General features: G+C 39.9%; 1 protein-coding gene across 1 annotated transcript in view; it reads left to right on the top strand.

Moving 5' to 3' along the window:
* TBL1X (transducin (beta)-like 1X-linked) overlaps positions 1-26796 on the top strand; it is a 93001-nt gene extending 66205 nt beyond the window's left edge. The window contains exons 6-15 of the mRNA XM_009865744.1: positions 8541-8682; positions 12073-12136; positions 12240-12337; positions 13894-13954; positions 18445-18566; positions 20036-20110; positions 23064-23191; positions 24307-24472; positions 25238-25339; positions 26406-26796. Coding sequence (XP_009864046.1) covers positions 8541-8682; positions 12073-12136; positions 12240-12337; positions 13894-13954; positions 18445-18566; positions 20036-20110; positions 23064-23191; positions 24307-24472; positions 25238-25339; positions 26406-26432 — 985 coding nt within the window. The 3' untranslated portion in view covers positions 26433-26796. The remainder of the gene's footprint in view (positions 1-8540; positions 8683-12072; positions 12137-12239; positions 12338-13893; positions 13955-18444; positions 18567-20035; positions 20111-23063; positions 23192-24306; positions 24473-25237; positions 25340-26405) is intronic.
* Positions 26797-27625: the final 829 nt, after the last annotated feature.

The following is a 27625-nucleotide window of genomic DNA, read 5'->3' as shown; positions in this document are numbered from 1 at the left end:
TTTCCTCATAAGGGAGATGTTCCATCTTTGTGGCTCTGCGCTGGACTCTCTCAAGCAGTTCCCTATCCTACTCCTACTCCTACAGCTCTTAGTTAATGATTTCGTGTTGGGGTCTCAGAAAGTCTTTGGCATCCATGTTTTCTTTTTAAAAGTATCAAACCAGAGTTCTCTGGCTCTGTCTGCAGTAGCGTGATGCACAAGCAAGAGTCATCTGTGGAGCAGAACTATTGTGTGAGGACCTGATGTCATCCCTGTTTGTTTGGGATAGTGGGGCTTCAGGCTGGACCTACTTATGTCCAATGAGCTGAACATTATGGAGTGGTTTGGGGGTATGTTTTGGTTTAGGGTCATCAGAAAGGAATCTAGTTTGTGTCTTCCAAGACTGCTCAGCAATGACAACCAAAGCATGGGAAGTGGGACAATCAGAAGACTGACTTAGAAAAAGCACTTTTGATCATAGAATCATAGAATGGCCTAGGCTGGAAGGGACCTTGGGAGATCATTTAAATTCAGCCTCCCTGTCATGGGCAGGGACGCCACCTCTCAACTAGATCTGGCAACACATGGTGACCGAATGGGAATCGAACCGGCGCCCTTGGCGTTGTTAGCGCCACGCTCAACTAACTGAGCTAACCGGCCCCCCCACAATGCTAATGTAAACATACCCCAAGAGCTATACAGACACTGTTGAAATCTGTGTTTGTTCATGCTTTAAGTTAAACCTTAGAATGAAGGCTACGTTTAAGAAGTCTAGCTGGAAACGTGGAGGAGAGCTGATGTAAGTTAGAGGATATAAATGGGTCTTCATCACTGAAAGTTGCTTAGCAATATCAGAACACATTTCTTACGTGGAAGAGTCCATATTTTATTTCCAGATTTTTGCATGATTGTCGGAATAGTCTTCTTATCTTTGCTGACTTAATATATGAAAAACAGGAATTAGAGTGCACATGGGAAAGAATAAATATGAAAAAATAAATACCAGGTTGGATAAGCAGCACAAGATCTCTAAGAGAGTGAAGACAAAATTTTCCAAAGAAGAATTTTGCACAACAAACTGGAATTTTTAGGAAACAGAACCCTTCTTCGATTCTGGAATGTCAAGGCCTGCTAGTACTTTTAGCATCTGTAGCACTAAGTATCTTCATTTATTAATTTTAAATGAATATGGGGTAGAATTTGCAAAACCTCTATATAGGGGTTTTAGATGAAAAACTTTAATTTACAGCTCTTTTCTTCTGTAGGCTCAGTGGGTCTTCTGGTTTGTGTTAGGGTCTCTGGGTGATCCTATGGTACAAGCGAGAGCAGTAATAGCAGCCACACTCCTAGGCCATGAATTTGCTGTATTTTCTGTTAACCGTATTCCTATATCCACTCAGTTTTCTAGTGTCTCAGGCAATGTTGCTTGGCAGTATTACTTACCCCTAGCGAACGATTATTATTAAGAAAGGAAATTGTGATCATTAAGGCCATTCTCCAGTTAAAATAGAAAAGTGTAAAACAGTTATTTCACACAGATTGTCCTCTTCCAAGCATGCATTTGAGGGAGGCATAAAAATAGATTTATTTCATGTATAAATAAATAAAAAATAGGATTGACAAATGTGGAAGAACTGTAGCATATGATATTCTTTAATCGTCCTGGCACAAATCTGAGAGCAAGTTTTCAAGGAAAAATAAAGGGAAGGCGAAGAATCTGTAAAGTGCGGGAAGTGTTACTTCCAACATAATGATTTGTAAATCAACAACAAATGATCCTGAATGAACATCTTCCTGTTCTACTCATCTGACTGTTCAATGCGTTCTTAAATGCTTTGACTACCCAGAAATGTAAAGTCACGGCCTAATAGCAATGAAAACATCAAAAACTAAGACTATTTCTTATTAAAGATGAAAATCTAGAGAGTTTCAGAAAACCTTGAAGAGCTTTCCTGTAGTGGGGGCAAACTTAATTAGAATTTCATGGGCTGGCTTGAGATCAATAGCTCTTATTTAGCATCATTCAAACGAAGAGACAATAGATCTCCTTCAGCATTGTCATCCCAAACAATATACTTCTTAATAGTAAAGTGATCCATTATGGTATTTATTTGAATTCAGTGGAGAACAGTCTGCAGGTGATCAGTCAGCACACCCACACTATTACAGAAAGGACAGTGGGTGGGGAGAAAGGATACCATACAGAATTATTCTTCATGCGCACACGGTGGCTCCTGAGATGAAGTGAAGATGCTGCTTTACTCTGGAGAATATCTGCACAGCTGAAACCAGGCATCTAGTCAAGTGCTCTGTCCCTCTGCAGGTACCTGCATCTCTTGATTAATTACATAGGGAGTGAAGACTCCTAAGTATAGGTGCTCCAGGCCCATCTTTTGCATTGGTACCTACTTGCCTTTATCTGACCACTTCACCTCTGCCAGTGCTTGCCAGGCTGAGCTGCTTCCCTGGGACCTGTGGTTCACAGTCCTAGTGTGCATAATTTAAACGTTGGGCCATTTAACAAACCAGAGTATGTGCTGCAGTGACTGAGGAACCAGTGAGTGTTTAACTTGGCTGCAGGGTGCTAAGCACTGGTAGATGGATCCCTTAGCTTCAGCTACACCTGGAGGATGATAATCAGAACCATTTGTCAGGCGTCCAAGACAGGAGTACCCTCTCACTATCCCTTCAGTTAAGCTTTACCCTTCAGTGTAATAATAGGTCTTTCTTAAGCTTTGCTGCTGATTCTGGAAGCACATAAATACACGCACGGTTAGAAAGTACAGTCAGGTGCAGTATCTCATGCAGACTATTGGCAATGCAATGAAAGTGCAAATTTAGATCCACATGCATCTCGATCAGTTTTTAGGCTTCTTGTAAGAAACGAAGTACGTGATGCAGCGTTAGCCTTCACCTAACGCAGCAGTGAGTGCCTGATGAAGCTGACATGACTGAAATGTCATAGAATGCACCAGAAGTAAATGAAACCCAAGGAAGAGAGCTGAGTGACTGGTATAATAATAGGGCAAGCTATTATCTACAGGTAAACTATTGTGTTATGGCACCAATTAAGCAAGGGAGAGAGATTCCCTGAGCTCAAGAGCATGCTGTAGTTCTGTTTTTCCTGTATAAAGTAGTGCTTCAAAGAAGAAACTCACTGTTAGTATGATGTAACTGAACTGTTAGATTCTGTAGTAACAGTATTGTGCTGCCCAGTCCATAGTTTTCTTCTCATTTCCCATCTGCCTAATTGTACCCATCTGTTGTCTTAAAAAATACATATAAAAATGTAATTACTAAATAAAGGAAATAACACATTTGTCATCTTTATAAAGTGCCTATCACAATCAAATTTCAGTTTGTGGCAAAGTATTTTCTTCAAGCTTTGTAATACAAGCAATACATATTTCTAACAATTAGCAGCAGTTTAGAGAGCAACCTGATGCAATCTTCAAAGCACTAGAAGAATAATGCAGATTCACACCCTAATCTGAAGCAAGCTATGTAAGGATATTTGTTTGTAGAATTAATTACCCAAAACTAGAGCATTGGTTTCCAGATTTAGTGAGTATCCCACTGTCGGAAGAGGATTTTGATACTTGATATCCCTACTCAATTGCTGTTACTTTTTAGGTTGTGAAGGCTACCACAGGAATATATAATGTCTGGACTTTGCAAAGAGCTATTTAAAAAACAACAACAAAAACAACTTTGGAGACAGGAATTTCTCTGATCAAATAGCCAGAAAAAAGTATATTCTGCAGCTGCTCTTCCTCCTTCACCACACCCAAAATCCTTAAAGTGGAGAATGCAGGAGACTAGACATACTTGTAAAGGCTATCAAAAGCATTACTGTCACCAGATGACTGTGAGAAGAATGCTTAGGTGTTACGAATAAAGCATTATAATAGTATAGTAACATGCATACATACAGCCGTGTAGAAGGATTAATTACGCTTTATGAAGGAAATCAACATTCCAGAACAAATAACTTCCTATAATGTCTTGGACAAGTGAAAAATAATAAATAAATAGGTGCTTGGCTAAATCTCAACATGTGGCCATTCCCATCCGTAATTCCAGTTTTTGCTCTTAAGAGCCAGTTGTCCTTCTTTTCAAAGACTGATTTCTTCCATGAGATATCTTTCCATACCTGAGTTTTAATTCTATGACACGTGTAAATTGTTACAGATGTTTATAATCCCTGGGTAGTACAGAAACCCGTTACAGCTAGGTCCACATTAGTAAACTAACTATGCCTGGGAGTATTGCTCGGCACTGAGGCCAGCTGGCACAGAACAGCCAGTGTCTGCACTAGCAAACTGTCCTGGCTGCCAAACAAATTGCACATTGGGAACTGTCTCTGGACATTGTAACCACCAAGCCATGCCCAGGAATAATTCAGAGAGACCGTCAGGGCCCTGAGCAAGAGTGCTAATTAAAACAGGCCAAAAACTGGCCAGGGAATAACCTATCAGATTGCAAGCACGGGTCATCGTGGTCCAGTGACCCAGAGCGTTCCTGAATGTGCCCAGATGGGCTGTGAATGTCAAGGCTGCTGCTAGAGCCTTGAACTCCAAAAGCTTTTCCAGTTGGATTTAGGATGTTTCTGTCAGCGTGTTCAATAGCTGCTTCCGGGAGCGTGCTCTGTTCTGTTACATCCAGGCATGCACTTCAAGTAATTCTTGTAACCATGAAGCAAAGGGACCTGGCCTTGTTCCCAAAACCCAAAGTAGGTTTCTGTGTTTATCTTTGCAGATCAATACCAGCCTCTTTCACATGGGGGCTGTTGCAAAGCGGTCTGTGCACCTTTGCTCTCCCTAGTCAGCAAAATCATTAGCCATAAAAGCTGTTTTTCAGGGTCTTTCAGTTATAGCTGTGTCTCTCAGAAGCAAGAAAGGATGCTTGTAGTCTGTCTGCTGTCATCATCTCTGAGTTATATATAATACTTTGGTTTACTGTATTTCTCATATCAATGGTCTGGAATCCGCTGTGAATTACCTTTCTGAATAATCATTTTTGAATTACCAGGTGGAGGGGGTTGATTTCACACACCACCCCCCTAGTAAGTGCCAGGTGTTGATTCTGCTAATTGTAAGTGCTTATTCATTAGCATGTGACTTTTGGGGGCCAGTTTCTTCATTGCATCAAATCCATTAATGTCAAGTAGTTGGCTACTAGGTGAAGTCTACCTGAATAACCTCTTGCAGGGAGCAACATTGTAGAATCAGTGGGACAGAGATCTCTCTCCGGATACCTCCAAGGCAATTCCCTCTGCTGACTGCCTAGGAAGTGGAAGCATTTACTTGAAGAGGCCTGCTTTATTAAGGAAAAGTTAGGTGTGAGTTATGAGGAGGAGTTTCCTTCCCTTTATGCTTTTAATGATCTCTTTCTGAATAAAAATTTTTAAAAAGTGGCTTGTTTGATACAGAATTATTAAATACACATTAAAAACATTGCCTATCAAAATATCAGTGATTCTAAGACTGCAGCTGAACATACTAAAGTTCAACAACCATCCTGCAGATTTCTTTACCCACCTGCAGCTGTTATAACCTCTGTGCTGACTGTTACAGAAAGTAGATTTTATATGTTACAAATAAAATTCTGCAAACATTTGATTCATGATTATACCAGGAGTAGAGAGCATGAAATAAAATTCTTTCAGGACTAGCCTTCCTAAAATTTGGCAGTATTCTGTAGCGCAGAACAGGATACCTATTACTCAAGTGTTCATGACTTGCATGTTGGAATGAGCTGCTTTATCATGCAGATAGAAATGCTTCTGTGGGCTAAGGAGATTAAATATCTTTCTGAATTGTGCTTGAACTATGGTCCTCTAATAAGGCAGGGTTCACTGAATCATTCAACAGAAATCAGAATACTTTCCAGAGCAGAGAATACTCTTTTTTTTTCCCCAGCAACAAAAGGGAAGACACACAAACACCCCTGCTGCACACTGGTAGGCTTATAAAGCCTCTCTGCAGGGACACATAATAGCTTATGTAGCCTTAGGAAGAAGAAAATGGAAAAACAAAATTAAAATACTGGAAAATAAGACTGCCCAAGCATTGCCAGAAAACTGACTAAATAAAACTGTTGAAAAACAAAACATAACCCTTTCAGAACTAGCAAATAGGACATTGTGTTTGATATCTGAGTGACTGAATACTTTATTCACAGGGTCCAATAACAAACTGGATTATTACAATGAAGGCAGAACAGGCCTGGAGTCTATATGGTGGAGAAGCCAGTGCTAAAGGAATTTCCTACTTAGCATGTTAACCAATAACCCAAGCCTATGAAAGTTTTATGTCACCATTATTATAAATTATCACTACTAGAAACCATTATTATAAATGATCACTACTAAAAACATTCCCTAACTTCTGACCCTTATGATTAGCTTCATTAATTTTCTATCCAACGTGCAAAATTGTTGTCCGGTTTTCCAGACCACTGAAGAAATAAGGAGTTATATCACAGTCACAGCTCTGTATGGTGGCAAAAATTATTCTGATTCAAATTGTTTCTTAATGACTTATATGAAAGATGTGAGCCAACAATTAGAGCAATAGCTTGTGGTTAGGCTGGCAAAGCCAGCCATCACACCTCGGCTTGACAGAGGGTTCGGCGGACATGGGGGCATGTTGCCCTGGTACAGGCAGAGAGGTTTTTGCCATTAAAGTTGAACCATTGTTCGTGTAAAATTTGCCTAAATTGCTGGTAAAATAATACTCAAAATCAATCAAGTTTGGTACTTGCTTGTTCAATTTGAAGTCAAAGATGTGTCAAGTGTTTAAAATTTGCCCTGTAGCTCTATTATAAATAATTAATGTGTTTTATTAGTAACTTTATATTCTCTTACAGTAGATTTTCTTTCCAGTAAAACATGGCTTATCAAAGCCAAGAAAAAGTTCTTAGGTTTTTAGTCTTCGAAGAGAGACTCTTTCTCCTTGTATAGGAAAGGAAGTTTTAGTTACTTTAAAAAAAAAATAAAAGCTAACACATCAGGAATATCAACAATGGAATTTGATCTAGACTGTGTGAATTCTTGGAAATACAAGAGAGATCCTGATTCTGCTCCAAGATTCTACTTAATGCATGTGAATGAAAATGACCCTCTGGACAAAACAAGTAATCCAGGGTACTTCGATTCTTTTGGTTGATTGTTATTATTGATTGGTTTTTTTAAAAAAAAGCAGCAGGGGAGCAAGAGAGAAATCCCAATAGATCTTCCACCCCATTGCAAATTGATTTCTGGCCTCAGACACGTTTTTTGTTGGAAGAAACTTAGGCAAAGTGAAAATAAATATATTATTTACGAGCAAATTATGATAAACTCTTCACTTCCTTCTCACAACTTTTGTCTAGACAAAATCAGGTTTTCAACTTGCAATAAAAACATCTCCCTAGAAAATATTTGGTCTATAAAATAGATTAAAATCTTGATGCTGTCTCTGTCTTGCTCTGTTATGTCAATAGTTATTTTGCCACTCTTTCAGCTGACAAGCTGAGCAGCCAAGCTACAGATAGCGGAAGGACCCTGTAGACATGAATGTAAAAAAATGAAATTACAGTTAATTTTAAGAATTAATTTAAACAGCCTTTCTACTATCCCAATCTTTAGATTCTGTAACTTGATTTAATGCTGAGAGGCTGTTTTGGAAATGGCTTCTGTCAGAGGCTGTGTTCTGGTCTCTCTTGAGCAGCAGAACCTTAGGAAAAGGCTGTGGCCAAACGAAAGGCAACCTTGAGTTCACCTCCTGCTCCTGCAGTGGCTGCCAGAGGGACCCGGGCAGGACCGGGGGAGCCAGCACCGCAGCGGCTTTGTCCCTTTCCCGCAGGTGACGCCCTCACCTCTGCAGGCAGTGACTCAGCGGATCCTGTCACCCTGCCTTCAGAGTGGCTGCCTTGGGGGAGGAAAAGGCTGTGGCCAAACGAAAGGCAACCTTGAGTTCACCTCCTGCTCCTGCAGTGGCTGCCAGAGGGACCCGGGCAGGACCGGGGGAGCCAGCACCGCAGCGGCTTTGTCCCTTTCCCGCAGGTGACGCCCTCACCTCTGCAGGCAGTGACTCAGCGGATCCTGTCACCCTGCCTTCAGAGTGGCTGCCTTGGGGGAACGTGGAGGACCGGGCAAGCCATCGGGACCTTGTGGCACCACGCGTGGGTTTTATGGGAGGCGCGCAGGCACAGGCTTTGTGTTTCTGTCTTCTTTGGGATCTCCACAGCGTTACATTTGTCATGTTGAGTTCCTGTCTCGGCTACGATGAGATAACAGCTTTAGGTGTGAAATGCAAAATGTAGAGAGCATGCAAGGTTGTTTCTGGTAAAACTTTTCCAAGCAAAGCAAATGATGATGTGGATTCAGATGATGTGCGTAATTTAAATATGTGTTTGGATTTTTTCAAAAGCATACAGAGTGCAGGAAGGGTTGGGAAAAACACATTACATTTTAAAGGCTGTGACGTTTGCTGAATGAAAACAGAAACAGAGGTTTTAAATTGTTTACTGGGTTGACATCAAGAGGAGTTTTCATCTCTGCACAATTGCTTTTATAGATCTGGAGACTCAACGGCCAGAATATGGAATCTCAATGAAAACAGCAACAGCGGTTCCACTCAACTAGTTTTGAGGCACTGCATAAGAGAAGGAGGACACGATGTCCCCAGCAATAAGGATGTGACTTCATTGGACTGGAATGTAAGCTCACTTCTAAGACTGTGCATTGGTTTTAACTGTCTAAATTTAATTCAAAGGCAATTACAACTGCTGCTCTGTATCTTTTATATCTGAGGTGACCAGAAGCTCTGTCCTAACCTACTGACCTCTTGTTTCAATACTATAAGAGGCTGAACTTTCCCCTATATGCTGTAATTTTCCAGGACTTTTGCCATCTTCAAGCTTAATAATGATGTATTCTTATCTCTATTTTAGGAGCATGGGTAAAAATAAACTTAATATAGGTAAAAATAAGCTTAGCTAACTTTAAGAATGAAGATCAAACAAGCAATCTGTGTAGTAGTGAAGCCTGATTAATCATATATTTGCATCTCATAGTTACTTTATTTTGGCATGTAAGGAAATATAAGCACCAGCAAAGATTTTTCTGAGGCAAGGCTCTCTCATTTGAATTACGCTGTGCATAACGGAACATGTTCATATTAATGTGTTTATCTTGGCGGAAGCCTGTGTAGTCATTCTCTCTTTACCTATCCACCTTCTGGGTGGAATTGTCTTGCCTGATTCCTCATTTTGCTTTCATGCTGCAAAACCTTCTATGATACTGTGGTCCTGCACAGAGAAGACCAAAGTGAGCGGAGAGGACAGGTGCTGTTAAGGATCTGCAGCATCTGTGCAGTGTCTTTGGGCAGCTTTAAGGCTGCGTCATGTCTCCTTTCTGTCACCAAGCATTCTAAAAAGAACTTACGAGACCTTTCAGAAACCTTAATTAATTTTGAGATCACTTGCATCTGTCTGTTTTGCTGATATTAGTGCAAACAGACTGATCATGTTAGTCTTGTTTTTGTATGAAAACAGATTAAAAATTAAGTACCAGAAAGGATTCTCAGCAGTTACATACAGTCTTAGTTGCTGGCTGGAGACCAAGATTCGATTAAGCTTTACTGCAGTATTTGTGCCCTTTAGGTGAACTGGGTGCTTCACAGTAGTAAAAGATAAAGCCACTGCACAAATCAGCTTTCCCTATGTATTTTATATTTGACACAATGAAAGAAGTTGGTGAATAGTACAGAAAGTAGAGGTAGCAAATAAAGATGAAAGCCAAGCATGTTCATTGTTTCCTATGGATATCACGGTGAAGAAGAATAGTCAGGAAAACTGAATTAAGAAGTAGGAAAAGAGTAATTGAAAGAGGAAACATGCAAAGGTGCCCAACAGTGATGAGAAAGGTTGTCCAAAACATAGAGGGTGTCCTCTAGGATGTCCTGTAGTAGTTCCTTATCTTTACAGAATTCATTGATCAGTAATACTTTATTTGTTTTGTGTTAGGACTTAATGTAAATAAATGTTCCTAATTTAAACACTTCAAGTGCTTCCAGCTTAATTTGAGTTCTCCAAAGAATGTGAATTGCCAACAACGCTTTTGAATAAACTGTATATCTAGTCTCTGAGCTTTCCTTCCCTTTTCTCTTTTTGCTTGTATCACCTTTGTTCTCATCAGTGGTCCAGATAAGCGTATGTCACAGTAAAGTTGGCTCTAGTTTTGATTTTTTTTCACCCTTACATCATTATAGATTTGAGTTACTTCTGCAAGTGCTGTGAGTCACTGGTTTTGGAGGGCTGGAATGGACATATCTTCTAAAGGATTTTTTTATGCTTTTTCTAGTTTTCTATTCATGACACTAGAAATGCCATTTGTCTTTATTGTTTATTTAGACCCACAATATTAATCACATTTCACTGTGAAATTTTCACACTGGTGATATTAAATTGGTTCTTCTCTGATTTATGTGATTTATGTTATAGTAAGAAAGGTTATATCTAGAGGCCATATTCAGATCGTGTCCTCTGGCACCAAGGCTAGGATTCATCTCCCTTAGATTTAATCATTTAAATTAGTCATCTAGACTCCCTCTAAGTCAGCAGAAACAGAGATGTGCCTTCATGTTGGTCTGGGCAGAGTCTAAAGCAAATAGAATCATGAAATACACTCCAGAGGTGGGTGATGCTGTTATAGGGGGACACTAGGTTACTCTCTTAAACTAACTCCCAACTTGCGGATGTCTGGATATCAATGGGGTGAAGCTCACTCCTAATCCAGGTACTGAAATGTTTAAGGACTGAATGTCCAGCTCCAATGGTACCCATCTCACCAGACCGCAGAGTCAAGTTCCTTTTTAATTATTCTCATTCGGGCCCAATAACTCTTCAGTTGTTGGCTGTATGGGAGATACCCTTCAGTGAAGGGCTGCCTCCAGCAGAATGTGTGTAATTTGCTGATTGCAGTTCCTGGACTTTTTTCTCCTAATCAGAACCTCTGAATCCATCTTCCCTCAGGCTATCCGGCATGGTGCTGTGCCTCTGAGCACGTGTGGGAATCTGTGTTCAGACCTTGGTGGTAGGGAGTATTCAAGATGGTTCCTGGTCTTGACTGGGACAGTTTATTTTCTTCCTAGTAGCTGGCTCAGTGCTGTGATTTGGATTTAGTGTGAGAATAACGTTGATAACACATTGATGTTTTAGCTGTTGCTAAGTAGTGCTTCTCCTAAGTGAAGGATTTCTCCGTTTCCCAGGCTCTGCCAGTGAGCAGGCACACAAGAAGCTGTGAAGGGAGCATGGCCAGGACTGGTGGCCCGAGCTAGCCAAAGAGATATTCCACACCACGGGACATCATGCTCAGGATATAAACCAGGGGGGGATTTGACTGGGTCGCTCGGGGGGTTTGGTCAGGCACTCGGCACCAGGTGGTGAGCAATTGCATTGCACATCACTTGTTTTGTATGTTTTAGTAGTAGTAATAGTGGGATTTTCCCTTCCTTTTCTGTCCTATTAAACTGTCTTTATCTCACCACACAAGTTTTACTTTTTCTTTTTTTTTTTTGATATCCCACTGTGGGGTGGCGAGTGAGCAAGCGGCTGCATGGTGCTTAACTGCCAGCTGGGGTTAAACTGTGACAGGGTATTAACCGTGAGTGTCGGTGGCCTAAAAGTTTAGGTCCTAGTTTCAAGTATAGGTGCCTGAATTTCACTCTACTGGAATTCAGTCAGGATTTGGATGATCTCTTGATGTTTTAGAGGCTCTTTATGTCTAACAAGCAGTATCTGTTTGTTATCTGGAAGAACCCCATAGAATTTGTTGTATCTTGTTTTCTTTTTCTAATCTTTTTGATTAAATGACTCTTATCTGATCGTGTAGCCTAGTATTTCACAGTACGTTAGAGGGTTTTGTTTCCTCTTTGCTGTCTGCAGTAATAACCTTTAGTTTAAATCATAGTGTAATCTATCTCGATGTGGACTCAGATTTCCAATAAATCACAATGGACAAACCTTAAAAAAGAAAGAAAAGAAAAAGATTAGTTAAAACAGATTTCATCTCATATGAACCTTTGCCATTTATCCGTATCTCAACAGAGTGATGGAACACTATTGGCTACAGGCTCGTACGATGGTTTTGCAAGAATATGGACAGAAGATGGTGAGTCAAACAACATTTATTGTACTTACGCGTCAAACAGCAGCAAGCTGTAATTTGACTAATTTGTAAACAAATTTTAATATTAACTTTTTCTTTATTCCAGGTAACCTTGCAAGCACCTTAGGTCAACATAAAGGTCCAATATTTGCCCTGAAATGGAACAAAAAGGGGAATTATATTTTAAGTGCTGGTGTTGATAAAGTGAGTTTTAAAAATACATTATTCTAACATATACATGTGCTGACTCAGTGAGCTTGTGCTGCTGAACTCCGTAACATTATTTTCTTCTCCTCCAGGCATCCTGGAGGGTTTACTTTTTCTTTAATATGTTTTAGTGCATGTTGATTATATTTTTGAGGCTGCATAAATGTGTACTATTTTTATGTAAAATATTTTACTTTCACAGAAAATTCCATTTGCCCCCTGCATAAAATTGCATCTTAAATGTGTCTCGGTGAAGGAAACAACTGCTTCTAGTACTTACATTTGTAGTGTTATCAACTAACTCCCCTCCAGAAAGGAAGTGATCTTAAAGATACTGCACTTTTTAGCTCATCTAATTATTGAAACACTTTTATATAAATAAAATACATATTGCTTCCTATGCAAATACACAAAGAAAAGGTAGTTCTGAACTGAGAATCAAGCAAAATGTAGTATTTACAGCCGAGTCTATGTTAGAGATTAAAATGAACAGATGACTGATGACAATGAGCCCAAATCTGTTAAAACTGAAACTGGGATGTACACAGCATTCATCTTGCCTAACTTTCAATGTCTAAAAATTAGATGTAAATGTCACTCTTGGCTTCCTTTATAAAATTTGGAGAGAGAAATGGCACTTCCAAGTGATGGGTCACATGGCCTGCGTTACAGTGAGATGCTCTGACAGGTCTCTCCGGCAGCTGACAGGGGGAGTCTAGGGAAACTATCTCAGGTGTGTACTATCTCAGGATTTGTAGGCTAGATGAATCCCTATATTTTCATATACCTGTGAAAATGCAAACTTAGTTTCATTCCTTTTCATACTGGCTTATATTCAGCTACACTTGCCTCCCAATAGTAGTTACATTATTCTGGCAAACTTATGTTCCCAATAACAGCAGTCATCCTTTAGGTGATCCATTATAAGCAGGGTGAGGCATCCTTACTTTATCTTCTGGAGGCATATATTCCAAATAAATTGACAGTACATGCAGAAGGTGGTATTGAACTCTACAGGGAAGTTGCTTACATGTGCTCTGAGTATGAATTAAACTTGTAGTAAGCAAATTACACTTCAGTCTGTCCCACCACAGTAGCAAGAAGTGATATGTACTTTGGTGCTAGATAAACATTTCACTTGGTGGTTTAATTGTTAGAAATTTAGTATCATGTAGTTTCGGAATAGGATTCAACTTGCATCGTTGAAAAGGGGAAGAAGTCTTCTTTGAAGAAGATAATAGAAACAGCTGTAACAAAATGTTTATTAAAAAAACGAAGTGCTGTCTTCCAGCATTAATCAGAGAGAACATGCCCGTTCTTTGTGGTTGTATTACTTCCTTTATAGGCATTATACTGTTTAATCTACATTTAGATTATTAATCTCTAATATTTAGAAGAGATTTCTGTTTTTTCGACTGTTCAGCACACAAGGCTCTCTGTAGTTAATAATTTTATCAGTCCATCTTTTAGAATTGCTTCTCAGTGAGGGTGCTCTGTGTTTGTTTTCTCTGAGCTGAACAGTCACTAATCTGTTTTTTCTCCTTCCAATGCAGACGACAATAATTTGGGATGCTCACACAGGAGAAGCTAAACAGCAGTTTCCTTTCCATTCAGGTAATTTCTGCATAGCTCTTGTTAGTAAACTGAAATTTAGTTTTTAAATTTCTCAGTGTAATTTATCCTGTTGTAAAAGCCTAGCTGCCAGAGAGAAGTTTGACACATGTTTTTTGAGCTGTCCTGGATATCATGATTGTAGGTTTATTCATTTTTCAGAAAGATGGGGTTCTGTGAGAATCAGTTCTGAAAGTCAGACTGATTCTAGGAGCAGATTTGGACACCAGCCATGTCTACCTAGCTGAATGATTCCGTCATTATCTGTGTGCTTGAATAGTACCAAGTGGTGATTTATGAAGAGACTTTTTGATGGCAGTGGCTGAGATGTCCTCCACTCTTTCTGCTCCTCTTGCAATGAAGCTGACTTGAGACAGAAGCAGGGGGATCTCTCACGCAGCTTGTGTTCACATCCACAAGCATGAAGGTCCTCAGGAATTCCTTAGCTTTTAATTTTGACTTGAAGCTCTCCAGTATGTGCTCTTCCCAATTACCAGAAGTCAATTGCCAGCCCTGAGTTTCAAAACCTTGCTGCACCAAAACCTTACTTGGATGGTCGGTTGTAGATCTGGTCTGCATCAAGACGGGAGCTGTCCCAGATAGTAAATAATCTTGAGTAACAGGCAATTATTGACGTAATCTTAAATTCACCTGAGATCAGACTGGTAAGATGATGGCTGATTTCATGATCTAAACTGGATAAGTTGTCTTAGTGAAGAATTTTTAAGGGGCATAGTCAAACTGAGTGTAAAACCATTAGACTGATGCTAGAAACGTTCATCTTCTTGTGTGTTCACTGTTACAGCAGGCCTTCACAAGGTGCTTAATGGTGTTTAAAACCACGTTTTGCTACTAATTTTAAAACATTAATTTGTGCGTGCTTTTCAGCACAATTGCTAGTTGTTCTTATTCTCACATTTTCACAGATGTTATTAATATGCAGTAGCAATTGAAACAGTTAATGAACAAAAGACAAAAATTATGTCCAGGCACACAGCAGAAACCTGCTCTGCATTTTAGTCACTCATCTTCTTGCTTATTAATGTGGTTGTCAATTTGGAGGAGTCGGTGTCTGCTGACAGATTTTCTCACAGTGGCATTTATTTATCAGTCATAACTGTTCCATAAAAGCAAGTTTATACTGTTTAGTGATGTGCTTAATGAGATTCTTAAGGCTGCTGATCCCTAATTATTGATTTAAGTAGCTGCAAATTCAAAACTTAGTTGCCCCTTCAGAATTACGTTCAGTGACGCCTTGCTTTCTTAGCAGTAATGTGCATCAAGGGCATACCACTCCATTCACCTTTCAGCAAGTTGAAAACAGCTATCCTTCCAATGCAATATGCCGATATCCATCTGCAGTAATAGATTTTTAAGGAAATTGTTATTACTCACACTGTTAGTCTTTGGGCCATAAGACATAACTGAATTGGAGATGTGAAAAGGCTAATTTTTTTTTTTCTTCCAACTGTTTGTTCATAGGGAAATAGAGCAGGTAGTTATTAAGAAAATTGTTAGTAGGCCAAAAGCATGTGTCCTACAAAAGGCCCCTTAACATTAGCTGAAATCTTTGTGCTCATGTAAGCCTAAAGCCGCAGCGACCTCACCTTGTCCTCTTTGATTCACCTATTCACCAGAACAAACTAAGACAAATTCCTTTCCATATCTGAAAACCTTGTCTACACAAGGATTAAAGATGTCATTTTAACAATTAAAAGTCTAGTCTAGACAGAGTGCAGTTCCTTTCACACATACTTGTGTGGCATACTTCTTTGAAGTCTGGAGATAGCTGGCCTGGGAATAGCATACATTTTTTCACTCTCAGCTGCTTGATGGCAGCTTGTTTCACACCCATGTGGACAAAACTCAAAGTACATAAGGAAGACTCTTTTGTCTAGGTCTTGAAAGCCTCTATATCATTGATGTTCCCATGTAAGTTCATGGTCGAAATACGTATGTGGATAAGTAGCTTCTAGGGTTTCATTATTCTTTGCAAAACTATGAGTCATCGTAAGGCATTTGATCAAAATACATATTCACAAAGCTTATTTCCTTAAAGTGTGTGAAGTAATCCACTTTTCACGTCTGCTGATAGATGTGGTCAGATGCCTATGCACACAGGGACAAACTGGTGAAGTGATACTCTAAGAGGTATTTGTATGACCCAGTTTTAGACATCTAAGTGCTCTGAGTCACGCCCTGCAGACACTTAACTCTGTCCTCCTCTGAGCTTCTATTTCTGGATCACACCTAAATTTCTTCAGAAAAAGCTTAAATTGGCTGATAGTTATTATAACACTTTTATTGTTGGGATTTATTTTAGCTGCATTTCTTAAGGACTTGTTGCTGCTTTTATTAGACGTCATTCTAATTGTTTTTATGCAATTGGCTACTATCCTGTGGTTTTGGAGACATTTTGGCAATTCAGTTACTTGCATCAAAAAACATGTTTGGTTGTTTTTTCCAGACCATTTTATGTAGTTAATTATCCAGTAGACATATGATTAAATACATCAATACAAATCAGTATTAATTATCAACACTCTGTGGTTCAAATTATACTGCAATGCAAATCTACTACTTTAGGTGCCAATAGCTCTCAGAAAATTACTTTTCAACTCACATAGATCATACTAGATGTTAGCCCTCAAGGCATATTTCTATTAATGAAGATGGATTTTTGTTTGCTCTGAAAAAGTAATACACAAATTGCAGAATAAAGACAAACAGGAAGTTGAACAAAATCCTTTACTGTTTCTGGATCCCCATTCACATTTGTTGGCGAGCTCAGACTTAACTTGCGTTCCTCACTCAAATTTCCGTTATATTTCTGCAATGTAGAAATTCCTTTTCTGTCACACATAATTGAGCTTTTGCATTAATATTAAAAAAAATACTTACATATGAAACAATTTCAGACGTCCATTCTTCTTTAGGGAGCTACCTGATGATTCGGAAAGGTGATGTGGATTGATCTTATTTTGCAGTTCATAAAATTTAGAACAGGAAAAAACATAGAATCATTAAGATTGGAAAAGACTTCTAAGATCATCCAGTCAACAGTCGACCCAACACCATCATGACCACTAAACCATGTCCTGAAGTGCCACGCCTGTATGTTTTTTGAACATATCCAGGGATGGTGACTCCACCACTTCCCTGGGCAGCCTGTTCCAATGCCTCACCAGTCTTTCAAGAAAGAATTTTTTCCTAATATCCAGTCTAAACCTCCTCTGGTGCAACTTGAGCCCATTTCCGCTCGTCCTGTCGATTCTTACTTGAGAGAAAAGACTAACCCCCCACCTCACTACAGCCTCCTTTCAAGTAGTTGTAGAGAGCGATAAGGTCTCCCCTCAGCCTCCCTTCTCTAGACTAAACAACCCCAGTTCCCTCAGCTGCCTCTCATCGGACTTGTTCTCCAGACCCTTCACCAGCTTTGTTGCCCTTCTCTGGACATGCACGTATTCAAACATAATAGACTTGGCAGAACAGATAACTTTTTGTGTATTTGAATAAGGCATTTTCTTTGTTTCATTTTAATGATAAACTTGCATTGTATTGTTGCCAGAAAGAGATTCAACTTTACTTCCTGTATGCTGATCTCGTTCTGACACACTTGCTTCTCGCAGGAGTGTGCTGAGAATGAAGATTTCTATATTTTAGCAAGTCTTATGTCATCCTCTGGAGGGCAGCTAAACTCTTTCATAAGCAAAAAACCAAGCAGCAGTCACAGAAACACAAGCAAGCTGTCAGAAGCTCCCTCCTACTCTTGTGCATGAGCTAACATACTGTGAAACTGAGGTTTTTATGATTTTTTTTTTTCCACGCTTCTTGCAAAGCATCTGTGTTGCACACAGTTACATGCTCATGTGGTATCTGTCTTCAAAATTCCATTTGTTCAGTCCTAGCTACTGCCAAACCCTCTACAGAAACTCTTCCTCTTATTTGATCAGTCCCCAAACAAATTAAACTGAATGTAGGTATTACTAATTCATGTTTTTGTAGAAAACGATAGATTTGTATTGGTGGTTGCATAAAGATAGCAAAAAGGAAGGAACCTGCTGCTTCTCCCTCCCATGCGCTGTGTCTGGTATTAGTTTTCTAACCCAGCTGAAATTTTCCACGGTTTTTATCTGAAGTAGATTTCTTCCAGGTTCTTCACTGAACCGACTTACAGAGTAATGACTGGTAGAGATGGCCCGTGTGTAGCTGGGAGCGGGGAGGGTGGAGGTAGCCTGCTTTGCCCCATCTTAACCCAAAATATTCTCGTAAATAGATGCCACGCAATGCATCCCAATTATCCACTGCAGGAGAAAAAAAATAACTTGCATCCTTCAGACAATCCCTGTCATCCTCTAACTGGTCGTAGGTGACAGGCCAAGAGCTAGCTCTTAGTCCATTTGATCCAGATAGGTGACAGGAGGGAAATGCTTTGGGATAGCTGTTTCTTCGCCGTGTTCCCTAACATTCCTTCCATTGTGTGCACTTCACAGCTCCTGCTCTGGATGTAGACTGGCAGAACAACACTACTTTTGCCTCCTGCAGCACTGACATGTGCATTCACGTATGCAGACTTGGCTGTGATCGTCCCGTTAAAACCTTTCAAGGACACACGGTAAGTTTAGGAAGTCCAAAATGGGAGTGATGAAGTTACAGCAGCGTGTTGCAATGGTGGCGGATGATGGGTTTGCAGGGTGTGTTCCAGCACCAAAGGTGTTAGGGCCCGTTGCTTCCCTAAAACCATATTCCTTGGGAGTGATTCACTGCCTGTGAGAAGGGAATAAACTGTTCTAAATCATGGTAGGAGACACAACCTGCAGCTTAAACAGTGAGACTATTTATATGTAGCATGAGCTGCAGACTAAGGGCACATTAATAAATAAGATTTTGTTTTCCACTAGCTTAATTTCCTTTAGTAAATGATAACTATGAATAAGGAGAGAACAATTTACCTCCAGCCATTGTTCAGTTTTAGAATCAATTTGATCTAATGAGATCTGTTTAACATGTATTTCCGCCTCTCTTTTCCTCATGATATTTAATGACTGCAAAGGCTAATTTTTCTAGCTTCCGTTCATGAGAAAACTGCCATCATATACTGACCTATAATTTAGATAATAACTTCCAAAACTTGCTGTTCTCCCCACTGAGGAAAAAATCTGCATTTTGAGACCTTTTTCTAGTCTATGTTTAAACTGGTATTAAACTTGTATTTCATGACACAGGTGTACATTGCTACCAATTGCTACCAAGACTGATGCTTGTTATGGTTGTGTGAAATGTACCATTTTTCCTATGCTCCAAATTTTTACTTCAAATATCTGTATGGGTCCTTTTAATTGTGACTGAAACATGTGAAATGGATAAAGCGAATTCTAAATATTTTCCAGGATTATTTTCACTGAGACCCTGACCCAATTTATGTTTTTAAAAAGCAATCTTTCCCTTTTTTTCTCCATATGTATGACCCTCTAAAAGGCACACAAAACATATTGATTAACAAGGGGGTGCAGTAGGCTTAGTTAGTTATAAAGTGCTAGAAAGATTGATAGAGACAGCATTGTGAACTATTCAATATTCCATTTTGGATTTCATTTACACATGTGCCTCTCTTTGGAGAGAGACCAGAATTGTTTTAGAGCTGCATACAAGGAATTGTAAATTCCAGAAGCCTTTCATACCACCAGGGTTTTCTATTGAAAACTTGTATCTCTGAGTTCGATAGAAAACTAACCTAAGAAGTATCTCAATTTTAAAAAGTAATGCTGTTTCATCAATCTGTCTGGTTTGAGGATTTATTTAAATCCTAGCGTCTGAAAAAAGGGTATGAAAGACTTTGTGCCAGAACACGTATTAGAAGGCTGATTGTTCGTATCATTCATGAACATAAAATAGTTACGGTTCCTAAATGACCCCTCCATATCCCATTGCAGAAGTAGCCCTGCTTTTGGTCACCAGTAAAGCAACCAGGGCTGAAATTGGTGGTTGAACTTGTTGCATGCATGAAACTTGAGTGCCCTCTGCCGGTAGCCAGTGCAATGCAGGTAACTGTAATACTAATTAAAAAATGACTCTTTATTTCAGAATGAGGTTAATGCAATCAAATGGGACCCGTCTGGCATGCTACTAGCATCTTGCTCCGATGATATGACATTAAAGGTAACATAATTTCCATTCTTGTTATTGAAAAACTAAGGACAAAAATTACATCTATTTTTTAATCTTCTCCAAAATGATGGTACTCTATCACTTAAAACTGTATGAACAATAGTTTAATTTTGTCTCATATTTATTAAAGCCAATCTGAAAGTTTAAACACAGAGAAGCAGCCATTGGGAAAACTGATACATCCCATACAAATAAAAGTTACACGATTGATGTGTCACTGTGACAGAATAGTCATAGTTTAGAAACGCATGTATATACACACCTGCTTGCCTGTCAACAGAGACACAATCTCTGTGCTAAGAAGCAGTCTCTTGGTTACACTTTGAAAAGAGTATAAAAGTAAAAAGTTGTCTTTCCCTTTGGGGTCTTTTTTTTCTGAAAATGATTTCATTGGAGCCATTTGATTTTTTTATTTTTTTTATAGCATTGAACTAAGCAATGGGACACCACATATGTATTCAGAGCCCACCAAAAATGTGATTTGTTCCCTGAAAATGCCTGGTTTTATCCATCCACTGTCTGTGAAGCCTAAGGCAGCTACACTGCAGGCACACAGGTGCCTGAAGTTCGATAGAATAAATCTGGATTCTGGCTCGCAGGCAGCTTAAGCTTCTTTACCGGCACACCTGGGCCATTGCGTTGTGTCGTCAACAGCATTGCTAATACAGAGGGACTCTGGCCTTGCAGAAATACTTTTCACAGTAGAGCTATTCCAGCCCAAACTCCTCTCTCATTCTTTTTTTACCAGCTCCATTGAAGGAAGGCTGTGTCTGTATAGGAATAGCCGTTTGTTGTAACAACAAAGCCTTCCTGCTGGACTGTTGATGTATGCTGGGTCCTTTAGCAAAGCAAACATCCCAAGGGAGATTTGGGTTTGTGGATAGAATTGCACTGGTAATACCGTTTCTTCATAGTATAGTTGTATTAATTAAGGCTCATAGATCTTTCCACTGCTGATTGACACAGCTGAAGCAAGAGACGTTTCTAGCATGCACACAGCCCGTGCGTGAAGTGAACATCAGCGTTTTGAATGTTTCCTCTTCGCAGGTAGCCTGGCTTCTCCTCAATTCTATTCTCTTTGCCATGTACCCACTGGGATTTTCATCACTCTGGATTCTAAGATGTATTATTGTGGGCTACTCACGGACCTGGAAATTTACCAAAAATAGAACTAGAGGAGACTAAAAGAGAACACCTTGTCTGTTATGCTGCCACAAACCAGCATTATAGTAACCGATACTGCTCAGCTTAAACATCCTGACCCAATGGAAGCACATTTTTTGTCGCCTTGTGGTGTGTTGTTGTTTAAAACCCACTATGGCTCAGTGTTGTTGGTACCAGCTCAAATTTGTGCAAGAGCTGATGGTTTGCTATCCATGGCCTTGCCTGTTCTTAAAAACTTACTGTGATGGAGTCTGCAAATCCTCTTCAGTCAATTATTCTTTCTTTTCCTTTGTAAATCAGTCATCTCTGCTTCTTTTTCTTCTATTTTTTGGAGTTCTTGGTATTTTCCTAAAACTTCTTGGAACACGTTGCCTGTTAGCCCTAGAACATGACTAAGCTTGGTGTAAGATTTCCAAAAGAAGACTCAGGTATGCTGATGAAAACGCAGCATGAAAGTGCATCACTTAGTTTATAGTGCAGACTTATAACAAATGAGTTAAATCATTGCTAGATTTGTGGCAGCAGGATGCCCATGAGCCAGCAATGTGCCCTCGTGGCCAAGAAGGCCAATGGCATCCTGGGGTGTATTAGAAGGGGGGTGGCGAGTATGTCGAGAGAGGTTCTTCTCCCCCTCTACTCTGCCCTGGTGAGGCCACATCTGGAATATTGTGTCCAGCTCTGGGCCCCTCAGCTCAAGAGAGATAGGGAACTGCTTGAGAGAGTCCGGTGCAGAGCCACAAAGATGCTGAAGGGAGTGGAACATCTCCCTTATGAGGAAAGGCTGAAGGAGCTGGGTCTCTTTAGCTTGGAGAAGAGGAGGCTGAGGGGTGACCTCATTAATATTTATAAATATGTCAAGGGGGAGTGTCAGGAGGACGGTGCCAGGCTCTTCTCAGTGATGTCCAATGACAGGACAAGGGTCAGTGCATACAAGCTGGAACGTAAGAGGTTCCACAAAAACATTAGAAAAACTTTTTCCCTGTGAGGGCGACAGAGCCCTGGCACAGGCTGCCCAGGAGGCTGAGGAGTCTCCTTCTCTGGAGACATTCAAAAACCACCTGGACACGTTCCTGTGTGACCTACTGTAGGTGATCCTGCTCTGGCAGAGGGGCTGGACTAGATGATCTCAAGAGGTCCCTTCCAACCCCTGACATTCTGTGATTCTGTGTGGTATCTCTCTGAAACTGACTAAAGGTATTTTCTCTGCTGTGAATTAGCTTCATCTTATTTTCTCAGTTAGCTGAAGAAAAGGTGTACTAAATTACCTGTCATCTCTGCTGAGCGTATTCTTTATCTCATGCAGAAGTATTTGGCCATGTAACACTGCATAAATAGCCAATTGTCGTCCATCATCTGTGCTGTTAAAAACATGAAGAATTCAGGAGGAGAAGGAAAATTGTACTGGCTTAAGAGAAAATTGCTGGGTTCTAAGCAGTTATTGAGAAATGACTGCTGTTGCAATGTGTGGCTTAAACTTCAGGTTAAACTTCTCTGAGTAAAGTAAGCTTCTGTATGAAAATACAGTTACACACTATGAGCAGTACAGCAACTATTTAGTTCTTCTTATCTATTGAACCCATACTGTTAAATGTGTAGCTCTTTCCTCTGATAGGATTATTCTTATATGTGTGCCAAACTGTTGCATTAATTATGTTTATATGTATGCATATGTGTCAGTATCTTACGTAAACAAATGGTAAGGGCATAAAGCTGAAATAATTCAGCTGAGAAGAGATTAGTAACATTGGCATTTTTCCCCTTCATAATTACTCTGACTTAGATTTGGAGTATGAAGCAAGATACCTGCGTACACGATCTTCAGGCTCACAGCAAAGAGATTTATACTATCAAATGGAGTCCTACGGGACCAGGCACCAGCAACCCAAACTCCAACATCATGTTAGCAAGGTAAAAAATACACCTCCTTCTGTTGCTTCCAAAGAAAAAGGATCATCCTTCTGGCATGTAACTGCTGTCACCTTGCTGTCAGTCTTCCTGCAGGCAATTCCAGTAAAAAGTACCCGTGCTCAAAATCAGGGGGAATCCTGTTTGGGAAAAAAAAAAGTAGAAAAAGAAGGAAAAATGAGTCGTGTGATATTTAACTTTTCAGCTGCCTTGATAAAAGTGTTTTAAATTTGGCTTTACACCTCTACGTCCGGCATCTGGATGTTATGGCTGAAAACACTTCGATGCCCATTCATCCAGTTGGAATGTGTTCTAACCAGGATCATGCAACTCACCTGACAATTTTTATAGCTTTGTTAATTAACAGAGAAAAGTTTGGATAATCCTTAAAATTCAGCTCGAAATTCTTCTTTTGAGTTTAGGAAATATGTTTACTTGTAGAATGCCAATTGATGGCAGTACCATGGGATTATTATTCGTGGTGTATTCAGTTTGGGGAGAAGTTGTATTGAAGCAGTTTTATTTATTTTATTTGTTAGTCTGGGAGGGGACAGGGAAGAAGTTCACTGTCTTGGATTTACTCTTTTAATATTATTTTTAATACCAATTGTTTCCTTTGCCTTTCTCTAAACCCACAGTTTGGGGTTTAGATGGAGTGTAGCAAAAAAAGGGGACTGAAACAAAGTGAAAAGAAAAACAGCTCTAGAGAATTACAGAATGCTAATTCATTAAATAATGCAAATCTATTAGGAATAAGAGCTCTCTGGAACTGTTTATCCTGTTAATGACTATATATATTTGACCTTCCTGAGTAATAGCAGGTAGAATCTCAAAAAGGGGGAGCTTGGCCCTCTGAGGGCTGATGATCTTATCACAAGTACAGCGCACCTAGGTAAACGCAAAAGGGTCCTCATACAAGAATTCAGTTCTGTAGATACAGTTCTTGTCATGAAAAATGTAAAAGCTGTAGCGTGTATTAGCTTTGCTGTTTGAAACATTATTTCTTGCTTAGCCGAGGGAAAAAACCTGTTGTGTTCTCCTAAAGTGTTTACAGTATCAAGCTGCAAATTGATTAACACCCAAATTAAGACATGCCTGTGTTTGAACGCTTCTTGCAGTGCTTCGTTTGATTCTACTGTTCGGCTGTGGGACGTTGACCGAGGAGTCTGCATCCATACGTTAACAAAACATCAGGAGCCCGTCTACAGTGTAGCTTTTAGTCCCGATGGAAAATATCTAGCCAGTGGGTCCTTCGACAAATGTGTCCATATATGGAATACCCAGGTACTGTTTTGCCTCATGTGAAGCATAGCTGGTTTAGATGACACATTAATAGCAAAAACTTAAATGGAAAATAGACGTGCCTGGGTAGCATGTGAGCTGCCAGCCAAGGCGAACCTGATTGTATTGGCTGATAGAAATCCCAGGGTGACATTTGAGTCACGCAAGTGGAGTGAGGTGACCGTCCAAAACATTTCTGCTCATGCTTCTTGGTGTGCTAAAACACCTCACAGACCTAAAAAAAAGGTACGTTACGCTTTTTGAAGCCAAGGTGTGGATTTATTCTTAGAAGTAAGGGTTTGTTTTATTTACTAACAAGCTGAGTTCAGCTCTGAGGCTGATGCACCTGGCTTGTACTTTGTGATGAGAAGATGACAGATACAAAGGGTGTACAGGCCAGGGACTGAGAACGTTCTGGGGATGAGTGGGACATCATAGTTCCACAGATTTAATTCTGGATACTGATGCCTCACAGCTTGAATTAACAACAAACTTCAGAGAAAACCACCTCAGTCTAAGTCCCCAGGCCTTTACTGTTACAGAGTTGACAAAAACAGATGTCTAAGAGTCCTGGAGGAGCCTGTTTCTCTTCATTACTAAAGACTAACTTCCTAACTTCAGCACCTTGTAGAGATGACCATAGCTGGACGATGTGAATAACTGCTCCCTACCACCCCGTCTTCTCTCTAGTGTAGCACCATGCGACAGAGACAGAGAAAAAGAAAGTAACCTCTGTATCAAATGCTTGTGTGCTCTTTTTCTTTGTAGAGTGGAATTCTAGTACATAGCTACCGAGGCACTGGGGGCATCTTTGAAGTCTGCTGGAATGCTAGAGGAGACAAAGTGGGAGCAAGCGCATCAGACGGATCGGTAAGGAGCTTTACGCGTTGCAAATGTTGGGTGGGGGTAGCTCTTCTGGAGAGTTTCAACAAAAAACGTACTTGCCCTATAGCCTCTTGGGGACAGAGCTGAAGGTGTGGGCATCTCAAGACGTAAATAAGTAGCTCTGTGCAGTATATTAAAACACTCCTGCTTTGAAAAGTTTTGAATACTAGGAGATAGATATCTGTTGAAAATGAAAAATGCTTGTGAAATAGGTGAACGTTGCTGGAGATGGGAACTTTTAAATACATATTTGATAAGAACAACAGCAATCCTGTCAGTTTTTAAAGAAGGTCAGATCACAGCAGTCAACTCTCTTATAAATCACAGCAGTCAACTCTAATAAACAGCTCTCTGAGTTTTTTCCCACGAAAGTCTTCCCTTGAATAGTACCTAAAGGAAGAATTTCATCATGTGGTAAAGGAGAAATATTGCTGTAGAGATACGATTTTTCAATACTGTTTTTGTTGTTAACGTTACTTCTAAAATCTTCAGTTGTAGCAACATCAGCTTGAGAAGGACACACAGATGTTATGACACACTCTACAGCTTTTAAAATAACTCTCCACGTGAGTGGCTGGTGTAACTGCTTTAAAGCAATGTTTTTCAACTGTTTTTAACAAAGTCTAAGGTACAACATGGTTCCGTTGTGCCATCTGAGATGGAACCATGCCCAGCTTCCAACAGCTGCTCCCAGTGGGAGCGTCTCACCTCTAGGTCCTGTGTCATGCCTGCCAGGCCTACGTCTATTTTGGATATATTTCAGAAATGGAAGTGGACACTATTTAGGTAAATAAACAGAGCCCATAGTCCTATCTGGGATGTGCCAGCAACACATTCGTGTGTAACCCAGTGAAAGCCCAGCTCAGTGTTAAGTATATGGTTTTCACCTGGGTTTATTCCCTTATTTGTGTGCGTGTAAACACTTGAGGCACTTGAGACAGGCTGATCTGAAGCGGAGGGGGCTGTAACATAGAGGTGGCTGATCGGCCTGTGTGCGAGACTTCACATCACCTTCGGAAATTATTCTTAACGCTGAGTTTTTTCTTCCCAGGTTTGTGTTCTAGATCTGCGGAAGTAAAAGTGAAACATTTTAGAAGAAATTTCAAATGGACCAGCAGTGAATGTGTGGGGAGAAGCACTCTTCAAAACTATTCTTAACAGCTCCAGAACTGTATGAACTTGAACGAAGTTAGAGTGTACCATGAAACCAACTCTCCCTGGCCACAGGTGTCTAGTATTTTGTCCGTAACCTTCATCAAGGAGTAAAAACGCAGTCACTTCAGAGGGGGAGGGAATGGTTTCCACCTGGAACATTCAGCCTTGGAAGCATGAAGCCACCAGCTAGGCATTGCACTGTTTGGTTTGCATCTGAGAACTTGCTCTGATGGCTGGGAAAAAAAAAAAAGCTGTGCCAAAAAAAAATTAATAAAAAAAAAGAAAAATGCTGTGATAAACCAAAAGGGAAAAAAAATCCTCCTCCATGCGGTGTTGTATTTTTTCCTTCCAATTTGGACACTACAGTTGCTCTCCCAAAGGACGTTCAAAGACCAGTTTGTACTGATGAAATGCTCAACTTTGTAATCACAACACTTTCTATTTTCTAGACTACTTTTTTTGTTCAGTGGTTTTTCTATCAGCTGGAATATTACAGCCTGGAGGATCCCAGGCTTAGGATGAAACTGTTTTCCTTTTATTTCTCCCACTCCCAACTTCTCCTTCCTTTTCTTTCTCCTCTTTCTTCTTGCCGTTTTTTTTTTCTTTTTTCCCTGTATGCCCATAGTAGATGCAGCCAGGTGGACATGACAATGAAAATTTTTGACAGACTGCTTCTCCTCTCTTCCTTTTCCTTTCTTTCTCTCCGTTTAAAAGAAAAAAAAATCCTCCATGCTTCAGATCTTAGCGTCTCAAGGGCACTTTCAGCAAATTGTGTAATAAGTGCTTTATATAAGAATGCAGTGCTGGGGAAGATTTTTACAGGAGAAAGATGACTTTTAACAGAAAGAACCCAGTGTATTTTTGGAAAAAAAAATATTTTTTATGTTAAACAGTTTTAAAAGCCTAAAATGGCCACCAAATGTAGACCAGTTGTGTAATTCAAGCAAAAAGAATGCCACAGAGTCCAAGGAACATGAAAGGTGCAGTATCCTTTTTCTTTTCTCTCTCAGAAAGTGCTGTAAGAAAAAAATGCCATTTGATAGAGTAAATGCCAGTCATTTACTAAGAGTCCTCTTCCAGCAGCCAGCCATTTATATAGTTACATCTCACTTTTGT

Source organism: Apaloderma vittatum, unplaced genomic scaffold (assembly GCF_000703405.1).
Source record: "Apaloderma vittatum isolate BGI_N311 unplaced genomic scaffold, ASM70340v1 scaffold2763, whole genome shotgun sequence".
Classification (NCBI taxonomy): Eukaryota; Metazoa; Chordata; class Aves; order Trogoniformes; family Trogonidae; genus Apaloderma; species Apaloderma vittatum.
This window is presented reverse-complemented; position numbering and strand designations above follow the sequence as displayed.